A 12,060-nucleotide genomic window follows, 5' to 3' on the forward strand; every position below is an offset into this window, starting at 1 on the left:
CGTGTATCCGTACGCGTGTGTTTGCACATTCTTGCCACAATGCTATGCTAATTTAGCAAAACTAGGCTTCCATTTTTTTAATAAGCTGCAGCGAGGAATCTGGAAGTTTTACAGCTCCATAAGAGATTACAAACTACAGCAAATGAGTTGTAATGGAATTTGATATAAAGGTATTTCAAAATATGTTGACAGCCAAGATATATATTATTATTCAATCGCATTTCAAATATATGCTTCGTGATCAAGTGCTCGTTGCTACTTTGTCTATTGAAGTGTAAAGTTCACAGCTGCAGTTTCAATATGATCTGTTGCTGTGCAACATAATCTTAATGTTCCATAAAGTATTTTTTTCATGTATTTGCAACCGGCTGCCAATAACATTTAAATGTCTATTTAAATGTCATAGAAAAAAATGCTCATCGTTGAACGGGATAGGATTTCCAAAAATGCAAAATTTTCCAGATGACATGAAATTTGCCAAAATTTCTACTAAATATTGCGTTGCTACCCATTATTGTGAATACGTCCTTCCGTCTCGATGTCCGTCTCCCTCTCTGCTGGCCTGTCTGCTTTCTGTCTGTCTGTTTTCCTGTCTATCTATTTATGCAATTGAGAAATTGTTAGTAATTGAATATTTATCGATTTTCAATCGTGCAAGATCAAATATGCCAGAACTGCTGAAGATATAACAGCAGAATTGTTTAGAGACCAGCAATAATTGCAAAGCTTTATAAATCATTTTTATTTCTAAAATTTTGGCAATATTTGGAATTACGGCCACAATGTTTTGATATAATCGCATTAACGTGTATCTCGCTTTCTTTGCTTCTGCACGTCCTTCAATTCGATCTGTTACAACAATGCTGCGTATAATGTACCCATGGATTCCTGGTAATAAAAAGAAAATAAGAATTTGGCATTGTTGATAAATAAACAGCATCAGTGCTTGATAGAGAAGGTTACAATTTAGTTAGATAACAGAATATAAGCATACTGACGATGTTGGACGGAATATTATTATTTCTTCTATATTTAACAACAAATGCAACTAGGTCCACGCGTTCGGAATGATCATTGGACAACCGTACGAAGAAACTAGCAATCCTGGTAAATAGAGAAATATTGTGCCAAAGAAAATTGGAACAAAATAGTTTTGCCATTTTTCTGCTTCATGCTATTTGAAAATGATTTTTATGGAACTTTGAGGAACGTCGGTGTTCTTGGCGTGTATTTGACTTCAGTTAATAGCACAATTTTTATTATTATTGAAGTAATTTTGCATAGATGAAATGCTGATTTTATTCCGTTCAATTACCTTACTTTTTAATTCAATTGCCCCTCTTCTATTGACTAGTGTCTCTTCAAGTTTTCGTCGGAGATCAATTATTTCTAATCATAGAACAATCGGTAGCGGTAACCTATTTTCTGCGAGGAATGTTTAGACTTAGAAAATATGATTTTTACACGTTATTTGATGGTTCTTCTCTCTGCTATATATATGCGTTCTGATTAAGTTAATTAAATTTACTTTAAAAATTATTTTTATATATTCTTCCGGCATCCTGTCAGTGTGTTAACAATCTTTGGCAGCCCGATTTCGGATTTATTTTAAGTTATTTGTACTATAGGAAAAGTTTAGAACATAAAACCATCTCTCAAGCGGTTCCTGCGGTATTTACATTAGCACGTCGTTTCGTTTTAGGGATGTACAGGAAATATGGAGATTACCAGCAGTTTTATAGCCTGGAGGTATATAAACTAAAGATTATTTTTTTAACGATCGAGAGACGAATGCAATCCAGCAACCTCCCGATATAGCATCTTCGCGGATGCAAAGCCTAGAACTAGCCGGAGAGAACCAGAATTCAAAAGAAAATAACATTTAATAACATGAAAGCAAGTGCTTCTTAAAGGATTTCAGACTCAAATGCAGAAACATATTTTATTGCAATAAGCCTTTACTTTTAACGTACCAGGTGCGTCGTTGTTAGACTGTGTGCCTGCTGTATGTACAGTGGCCTGGGGTTCCTTGCCTACGTATAACATCGAACAAATATAACAGTTAATCTTGCGCATTGAGGCAAAAGTTCGGCTAGGAAGCAACCAAAGCCAAAGTACAGCGACTGTCACAATTGCAAGGAAACTCGCTTCGGAGACACCTTCCATGATCTAATGAGAGAATTAGGAGACAGAGAGAATGAAAAAAAAGTTGTAAAACAGAAGGAGGAAATGATGCCGGGTTAAAGCCCCTGCGGGGATCTAGTCAGATTACCTAGCAACTCCAAGAGGTTTCCACAGAATATCTATGGCAGAGGAAATGCGGTGGTTTACAAAATGAAATTATGCATTTTGCTACATCAGTATGCAAACGTGATTGAATACATAAAAAGATCGAGAGTTCATAGCAGGAGCTGATATCACAGGGACGCCCCGCCCAATTTCCTCGTAGCGTTACTGCGGGTTCTACCTCCTTTTTGCATTACTATTACCCATCAAAATCACACAGATTATCCCGTAATCTAGAGATTAGGTAGATGAACCTGATCATTAATTCCATAGGGCTCTGGTTACCACAGGCCTCCAACCCCTCCCCCATTCCCATATCCCTCTAATTTCATAGAGGAACTCATAATGCCGAATAACAGCAAACTCTTGCACAGACAGCGTGTGTGGAACAATGGAAGAGCGCCTGTCTTTTAATTGAAACCGTGTAATGTCTACTTTTAACAAGGAAATTGTAGGAGATGTTTCGTAATTTTGATGTAATCGGTTTTCTTCTGTGTGTGAATTTTAGCTATTCCAGCAAGTAAAAGCAATGTGTCCCCTTTTTTTTGTATCAAAGAAAACCTTTCATGACATTTCCAAATTCATCGCGCATCTCATTTTCAAAAGCGTTGGAGACATACCTGCGCTCAGAAAAATCTTCACATACGTGTGAGGGGGATTGGCTTGTCAAGAACTTGTTAGAAGATACTTACTTTTGGAAAGTTCCACAACCTATCTATATTAATAATGCAATCTTTTATATGATTCTTGCATAATTTATTTTGAAAATAGTCGAATAACATGATTTTTACCACCTGTGATGCGGAATGCTATTGGGCGACGGGATCACATGGTCGGGTCACGTGAATAGAAATAAGTCGGGCCGAAGGAAAATGGGTGTTTGGTGTAAATCGGGGGTGTAATGCTGCCATATATCACGCTATCTCGTAAAACCGACACTGAGGAGTCTCGGCCAACAAATCACCAGACAAAATTATGAGTTCGTCGTATTATGTGAATGCTCTTTTTCCCAAATATACGGCGGGGACATCCGTTTTCCAGAACACAAGTGGCTTTACTGAAGCAACTTCTTGTGCCTTTGCCGCGAACTCTCAGAGATCGAGCTATGGAGCGAGCGCGAGCGCCTTCCCAACCCCGATGGCCGGGTTGTACAATGTTAACAGTGCCATCTATCACGGCCCTTCCATGTACAACACGGGTTATAACCTAAATTCAGATTCCTACAACCTGCGCTGCTCTGCCTTAGACCAGAACATTCCAGTACTTTGCAGCGATCTGAGCAAACAGGGTTGCGAAAAATTGGACCAGACAAGCGTGCACCCTCAAGCAGAGAGCAATTTCCGGATTTACCCCTGGATGAGGAATGCAGGTATGGGACATGAATGTAACTCGGCTATGGGAGACGTGCAAGCGGCCAGTTAAGATGAGAGCCAGTACATCCTGAAAGTAGTTAAAGAGTTTTAATGATAGCTGCGGAACAGTTCCTCAAACGCATGTGGCATTGTATGCAGATAGCAATCATAAAACTTTTATTGCACAATTAATCAGTACAATCCTCGTAAAAGCACTCGACATCCGCTCATTTAAGGTTAACAGCGAGGCACATATTGCTTATTTACTCACTTTAGTCAACATCAAATAAGCTTTTTAAAAACTGATACTCGGGAGGCAATATAGTCTTGAGCGTATGGAATGATATATTCCATGTCTAATGTAAGTTTACAGTTAAAACACAGTCGAAAGACTGAAAAAATTATACGTATTTTACCCCAAGAAAGATCCCTTGACCTATGTAAAGATTCAACCCTATAGATGTGAGTTCATCTTTAAAACGTACCATTAGGTACTGTAATGCAAGTGTAAATCTGCCCGGATTTGTGTGATTCTATTACTGGTCAACATACTTGAAGAACCTTTATTGAAACTGTAAGACATAAGTTACCTGTATTTTCTGATTAAATTGATATCCATAATCTTGAGTGAAATGTGTAGATCCTTAATGTTATTTCACTCTACTTGATAACAATTCTTAAAGACTACAGAGGCCTCCATTAAAGCTTATTCTCCTTGAATACACAGCCAGAAGAAAGAAACGCTTCGATCAAAATTGTTCATTTGCATCCTAAAGCTATTTAGAAATTAAATTTAGTCCATAGACAATTTAATGAAAGAGACAATTAGTCCACAGACAATTTAATAAGCAGACGTGGGGAAAGTTAGAGCGTCCAGTCGTGAATTAGACAGATTATCTATGTTTACTAGTTACTAAACTTTATTTTAAACACAGATATAATTACTGTTTTATTCTATTTCCTCTCCTGTACCCCAGGCCCGGACAGAAAGCGAGGTCGGCAAACCTACACCCGCTACCAGACCCTGGAACTGGAGAAAGAATTTCACTTTAATCGCTATCTGACTCGCAGGCGACGGATCGAAATCGCCCACGCTCTGTGTCTGACTGAGAGGCAGATCAAAATCTGGTTCCAGAACAGGAGGATGAAGTGGAAAAAGGAGACCAAAGCTGGCAGCTCTAGCACCACAACCGAGGAGAAACAGGAATGAAATATCCATCTGAAGCTTGAACTGTGCGAATGTACAAAGCTGTTTCCCGACAGCTAACAATGACATTTAACTACCTAGCCACAGTCGTGGACTATTAAAAAAAATGTTGTGCGTTGGCACTCATTATACTACCTATATGTTTCAATAGTCTTCTGAAATAAATAATAATTTTGCTTTCTCTAATTTGGTTTTAATAAAAAAAATCCAAAATCTTGATCGGCATTAGTAAAACCATAAGAAGGAAATAGGTTCAGAATAAGTTCTTTCAATACTAAAGTGAAAGCAAATGGTTGTAGACCCTTTGCCCGGTGGTCACGTATTTTCCCCAGCTAATCCGAGAATCTCTTGTTGCAATATTTTAAAAAAACACACAAATGAAAGGACAATTCTGAACCTCTGCACTCTACTTAAATAAGGGAATGGGATCCCGACTCTGTGCTCCAATAGTGGAGCGATAGGAACAATATGAACCGATTAAAAAAAAAACAAACGGTAGCCATTGTATTAAATTCATTTACCACTCTGTGATATAAGATATATCTCATGCACTGAGCTATTTAGCAGTCTTATTTTACCTTCATTAATTCGCATCCTAAAATATTTTAAAACATTTCTGCATACCATTCACAAAGTAAGAACGTCGTGACTTTAGAGGCTAATTTCCAATCCAACCAGAAACCAAGTATTGAGCCACTCTTTATCATGTATTGCAAGATCTGATGAGTTAAATGTTTTATTTCTGCTCAATTCCTCGTTTTTCTCTAGATTGTTTATTGTGTTACTAGTGTGTCTTTTTATATGTATCGTCCCACCAGGGATGTAAAGCAATGGGTTGTATTCACTTGGCAATTAATTGTAAACTACCTATACCACAGTAGTGGACATCTTGCACGTTTATGGAAACTACCTAAATGGATTAATTTAAAAAAATTGTTTCTAGACTGAGAATGTTCTTCTGGAGTCTTGATTTTTCGCCCTTCTTATAACAGTACCATAATATGAGAGTACGACAGTGAAATATATTCCGATATGTGTGTATTTTAATGAGGTGTGTATGTAGTCACTTTACAACAGAAACATAATGAATACTACCTAGAAGCCAGTTTACGTTTAACGCGAATGGAATCCTTTCGCAATATGCTTCAATACTATGCTGTACAAAGCAAAATAGTTGTATTAGGAGGGAGAAATTGCATTATTACTTTTTGATGGGTGTCATTAAAATATATACTTGCTAAAGATTTCAATAAACCTTGTATTATTGACTGATGTAATCGTGTTTCTTTAAGTGTTGTATCAGTTGTCTTAGACATGTGTACTGTTTAAATTATATTAAAAAAATTAATAACCAAATGTAATAATAGAAAACCCGAACTGCATCGTCAGCTGAATATATTGTGGTTCCATATTCGGTGTGGTATTTGTCAATCGAAAGTTTGCTTTGTAGTCTGTGTATGTGTTGTTCAATAATAACCGATGTTAAAGGTTTAAGGTGCAATCTATTTAAATATATATATTCGTTCTTGACATGTATACTTTGAATGGAAACTGTGTAAGCAAAGAAAACCCAGAAACATTAAAACGGTGCTTGAATAAACATGGTCTCAATTTCTTGTCTGAGCCATATACCGCCAAATGAGTGAGTATATGGTTCGTTATAAAGGTATGGGATAGATAATTACTCACAAGAATTAAATATAAACATTAAATCTATGCATAACCCTTCATACATCGTCATACACCCATCACCTTCCAATAATCTCACTTTAATTATATTAAATTAAACATTGTTTTAAAACACCTTATCGGAAATCTTTATATTAATTAAAACACATGTAAGAAAAGTCGATTGTTAAAAGTGGGTAATTGTGATCATAATTGGCCAGATGTTTTATTTTGAGCATGTCAATATTCAGACGGGATACATTCGAATTGAGAAATCCGGGAAAAGTTGTAGCTGAGTAATCAACATTCGATTCTAAATCGTGCCCATTTATCAATCTGGGAACATTGGAAGAAAAGTTTTTAAAAAATGAAGCAATATTGTACTCGGACTCAGTATAAAGACAAATAAGAAGTGGGGTGAAGAGCCGAGTGTTCTATCATCGGCGACCTTTGAACGAATTTTCGGGCAAGTGCATCTATATACGTTGTGGATGCAGTGCGGCAGTGCGACCTGAAGTTGTGTCGCACGGTATGAACGAGCTGGGGTTCATTTTCCAACGGCACCATACTTAAATAAAATGGAAAACTGGGGAGGAAAACAGGAATGGAAAGCTTCGATTAAACATTAACACCGACTTGATGCGCTTTAATAAGAGCCTGGGTGCGGTAACAGTATTATCCTGTAAAAAAACCCCACGTATTAGAGACGAATATTACTATCATGATAACTTGTCTTCGGAAACTGGAAAAATATATTTAAACTGCGGAAAAAATCTTTTATAATTTCGCAATTTTAACTTGTCTCTTTGTTAAAAATGGCGTCTAGGACCTGCCTCCTAATAGTCATGGGGAAATGTCATAAATCCGTTGTTGTTTTATGAAAATTTACAACTTTGCAATAGAACTTTACGAGTTGTTCGGTTTTTCCATTGGCCGCTGAAAGTCATGTGGAGAGTAACCGTGAACATGAACTTTTTATAATTTCCCTTGCGACTATAGAGCTGCATTCTTGTGCTAAACGCGTCTTGGTTCGGATGTGAGAGCTTGGAGGCTTTTATTTTCGCCGCATATTTTGTTCTTTTTTTCCCCCTCCCAGCGCACTGATTATTGTCCATGGAGCCTCAATGCATCCAAGCTTTCAGCACAGATCTCATGGCAGGCAACCTCGAATTCCTCCACAGAAGGTGGAGCATTGGACTAAAAAGAGCCGGCTGCTATCCGCAGGGCAGTTTCCTGCAAGTCGTCACTAAACGCCGCTGGCGGAATGCGAGAGCAATTGGCCCGGGTTGGATCTGAACGGACAGCTGTCAAACTAACACGGACTCTACAACACAGTCTCAATGGGGATGAGTCAACCCTCCGCACGGCCTGCGCAGTGCCCGGGAAAGCCAGCCCGAGAGATCGATTCGGCGACAAGGTAAGGCCCTCTCCCCATTCGTCACCTAGCAATTCCGTTAAAAAAAACCTTTTAAAGATATTATGCTAAAACCTGCTTTCTAAAATTCTTAATTTGTCAAAGTTAAAGTCCACTTTGTAAAAGGGTCAACGACCTTCGGAATAACCAATTCCAAATATCACTTGGTTATGCATTTTTTAAGCAATTTGAGTGTTGTCAGAGGCTGCTTTATTCTTTGAAATTGTGAAGTATGCTTTTGTTAAAAAAGAGTGTGAATAATACTATTGACGTGGTATGTTCTGGTTCATCTGATCGACTCCGGCTTATTGGTTCAAAGTGTTTCAGGGGGAAAACACAGAACAAATCCGAAGAAGTGAAACATATTGCTTGATCGGTATTGTTTTCAAGAAGATACCGTATGGTAACAATTCTGCTTTATTTTTAACCACAGCTGTTGCACACTTTATAGAGTGAGAAACGTACATCTACTTAAGTTTAAAATAAGGTGCCGCTTGCAGTGATTGCGACGGCTTTCTTGCACCAATGAATTGATTATTTGTTTTGAATCGTCTTTTATCAATTAATAATTTTAGTTTAAGATACTATATTTTAAAATAATATTTCTATTATTTCTTTGGAAATTATCCGATAGCAACGCAATGAGCGTTCTCTGTTGGCGTTTACTTGAAGACGCCATCCGTAATTATTAGAGGTTTATTGCTACGCTGATGTTGATAATGAATGTAAGGAAAGATCAAAGAGAACCTATTTTGGGTGTGAGCAGACAAAAGTGCCTGTTATTGTTGGATCTTAGCGCGGTGGTTGTCTTTCTGGCACTGAAACACTGTTGTCTGACTTAAAATGTGAAAATGTGTGGATATTGATGTTGGCTATGTTTTTGGACTCGATGCTGCCATCTTGTGTTTGGAGTGTGAACAAAACCTGCGCTCGGAGCAGCGCAGCGTCTCTTTCTGGTCATACGTTGTTGATTAAATGGTTGAGTTCAGTTCTCAAATTAACCGTTATGTAAGTTGTTTTGTGGACTCGTCCAGTAATCATTATTTTTGCTTACATAATGTCTGAATGTTCTGAATTCGATCCAAGAGCTTGGCGAAGCCCATTTACACGAAAGTAATGTATTAAATTTTAAACGGCTTTAGCTCTGATCGTCCAATTGCGCGCAAAAGAATAATAAGCTTTGTGAAGTGCATGTTTTGGAAAACCACCAGCAGCATGCAATGATTTTGAATATTTGTACATCAACAAATCGCCCCTATATTAGGCATTAAACTTTATGTGATCTCCAGTAATATTTATGCCAACCGTAGTTTGAACATAGTTGTGGTAAGAATAGAAAATTAGATTTAATAAGGACGTTGTAATTAATGAAAACTAAGAGAAATATATCCCCGTTTACTATAAATCAGTGTAATTCTAAATAATAGTCTTAAATGTTACTAGCAATCAGTGTTTAAGGTGGCAAAGAGATTTTTTAAAACAGGCGTGGGACCGAAAGAAGAGCGAAAAATTAAATTAATCTAGAGCTTTAAAATAAGTGACTATGAAGTATGTTTTCGATTAATCGAACATTAAGTGGACAGACAAATTTTGTATAAATACTGTAAGCTCAATTTATTTTAAAACTCTTCATAATAAAAAGGCTGCAAACACTACCTTCAATCAATTTAAACTGCCTACTTTTTCGAATGTGTTGGAATTAATAGAAATAGTTGGGAGATTGTGGGACTTCTTCTCCTGACTTACATTTTTAATGCAGAATGTTAACGAGATGTGAACATATCAACAACTAACACAAAATGCCAAGTGGGTAACATTCTGAATCACGGCCTCGAATTTCGTAGTTTCAGGGCCTGTATTGTATTATTTAGAAATTATGCGATGTTTGGTTTAATGTGTGCTTAAGTGTTAGTATATTATAAAATATTTATTGGTCGGGACAGTGATTATGCTATTCTACGTTAACTGTAAGCGCCAAACCAAGGCCCCAAATATACCTAATAGGCCAAGAAAAGCGCAAGGTATTTATGACTGGAATTACATCTGCTACGACTGTCTAGATTATACTAAACTTAATCACCCCCAGAACGAAAAGTCTTTGCCAAAAATTCCCTCTCATTAACCAGATGATAAAATCTAATTTACATATCTTTGCGTTGACGGTAATATAACTTTAATGAAAAAAATGAACTTTAAAGGTACGAAAATTCCTAGCATTAATTTCTAAACTGAATGAGTTTGCAATATATTGGTTATTATCAGCTTTAGGAAGGTTTTGCTATTTGCAAGGAAATGCAAGTACGTCAACGGAAAGACTAACGGAATGATATTTTAACCTTTCCCAGACCAGTTACGATCTAGTTGCAAGTCGCAATAGAGTTAAAATTAATTAGTACTCTGTCTCTAAACAGATGCATGCCAATTAAAAATCTGAGCCGAAAACTGCAGTGCAGTATTTAAATTGGTCTGCGTTGTTTTCCGTTTTAATGACAAGAAGAAATTGTTACTGTTTAATATATTTGCTGAGCTCTTCGATTCAGATTTACGCTATTCTGCGTTCATGCTCTCATTATATTTATTGGCTTGTTTTCCTAAGTCATGGTCCAGCAGCAATTGTGAAGTGGTTATTAGCTATATCACCTAATAGGAAAATAATGGATATAGGTTACCACATTGCTCTTTAATCCATCTTAAAGTGTCATATTTTATCTTTACCAACTTGTGAAAATTTCCTTTTTTTAAGAATACAGTGGTAGTGGTGGGAGGGGAGGGTGGGGTGTGGGTGGGGGGTCTTCAAAAACTAGCTGTCATGCTTGAGGCACGAATAAACGAAAGGCGAAAATAATATTTAAAACAAATCATGAGCAGAACAGATCAAACGTGGATGAGATAATTTCAAATTTATTAAAATCTTAGGTACAATTGCAAGAGGAGGCACACACGAGGAATTGCAACACAAGGTAAAATACTACAGAGCTGTTACTGAGGAAAGCGGCAAGCGACGGCCTTTCATTAAGAGGATTCGAACTAGCGTGGTCTTGCTCATTTCCCTCCACAGTCCCGCTGTACTTATACTCACACCTCCAACAGCTACAGATTTTGATTTCGGCAGGCATTCTGTTTGTTTTTATAAAGCCAGTCTATATGTAGAGAAGAAAGACAGATATATAAGGGTTCAGTACTGAATATTAACCTGTCGAGGTATTTTAACAACTTACAATAAATAAAATAACATCCTCCCCAGAAAGACATTATAACATTCGAAAATGTAAAATTGTCCAACCACTAACCAACCGCGTTTATGACTCGCCCGTAACTTACAATCATTGTCCTATAATTGCTTTGTTTCGAGTTCGGGTACAGGGTCTGTAACTATATTTACCACATCACTTAAATTACCCCCACTAAAATAGATAAACAGACACATTGTATGTGTGCATTGTTTACTCCAGCTTAGATATTTCAATCTCTGTATTACTATTGTTGACGAAAAGAAATCTAACGGGATAATGAGATCTTTGGTAAGGAGCCCCTGGTTTCCGTCCTTTTACTGCGATCTGATGCCGCGCTGAGGGCGCAGTAAGTACTCGGTTATTCCAAAACACAAATTACTCCATCGAGATGTTCAAAAATGCCTAATTATTGCAAAAGAAACATTCCACTATTTTATGGTCGATAAAACCTTAACAGCGTGCAATTATGGAAAATCGAACTTGGGATTTGGGGAGTATTAGCAAATTTCAATCGCGTGCAATTAAAATAACATTGTGATGGAAGGGAGCCCATATGCGGACACATCAAGTATAAATCCGAGCTCCTGTATGTTTGTAGATCGGTTGGACATTTGAACAATCCCGGTAAACGTTTTGTTCAACACTTTTCTCTTGAAGTACTGTAGTGTTTATACACCAAATGCACATGTAGATACATGCACGCTTTAATGAAGAGTGCTGATGCAATAACAATCACTCCCACGCACAATTACTGTGAAATCCTTCAAAGCTAAGATATGGCGTTGTGCTCTTCTGTTGGGATTTTCTTTGCAAGAATATCAAAATTAAATCTATAAATCATCTCCCTGAATACATACTCTTATGGCTGTGTTCTTCCCTTTCTTTTAAGCAGGGGTAATT

At 37.2% G+C, this 12,060-nt stretch overlaps 1 protein-coding gene across 1 annotated transcript; it reads left to right on the plus strand.

Annotated features, from left to right (window-relative positions):
* The first annotated feature begins 3,153 nt into the window (after positions 1 to 3,153).
* LOC140212437 (homeobox protein Hox-A7) lies at positions 3,154 to 6,430 on the plus strand. Its single transcript, XM_072283218.1, has 2 exons — positions 3,154 to 3,655; positions 4,616 to 6,430. Exons 1-2 carry the CDS (start codon positions 3,262 to 3,264, stop codon positions 4,846 to 4,848), a joined length of 627 nt encoding a protein of 208 aa, XP_072139319.1. The 5' UTR covers positions 3,154 to 3,261; the 3' UTR covers positions 4,849 to 6,430.
* Positions 6,431 to 12,060: the final 5,630 nt, after the last annotated feature.

The sequence above is a fragment of the Mobula birostris genome, chromosome 19 (assembly GCF_030028105.1).
Source record: "Mobula birostris isolate sMobBir1 chromosome 19, sMobBir1.hap1, whole genome shotgun sequence".
NCBI lineage: Eukaryota > Metazoa > Chordata > Chondrichthyes > Myliobatiformes > Myliobatidae > Mobula > Mobula birostris.

Bases quoted from the DNA above. Each gene is read 5' to 3' on its own strand.
- LOC140212437 (XM_072283218.1), top strand. From the start codon at position 3,262: ATGAGTTCGTCGTATTATGTGAATGCTCTTTTTCCCAAATATACGGCG. The intron at 3,656-4,615 runs GTATGGGACATG...CCTGTACCCCAG, and splicing joins CCCCTGGATGAGGAATGCAG to GCCCGGACAGAAAGCGAGGT.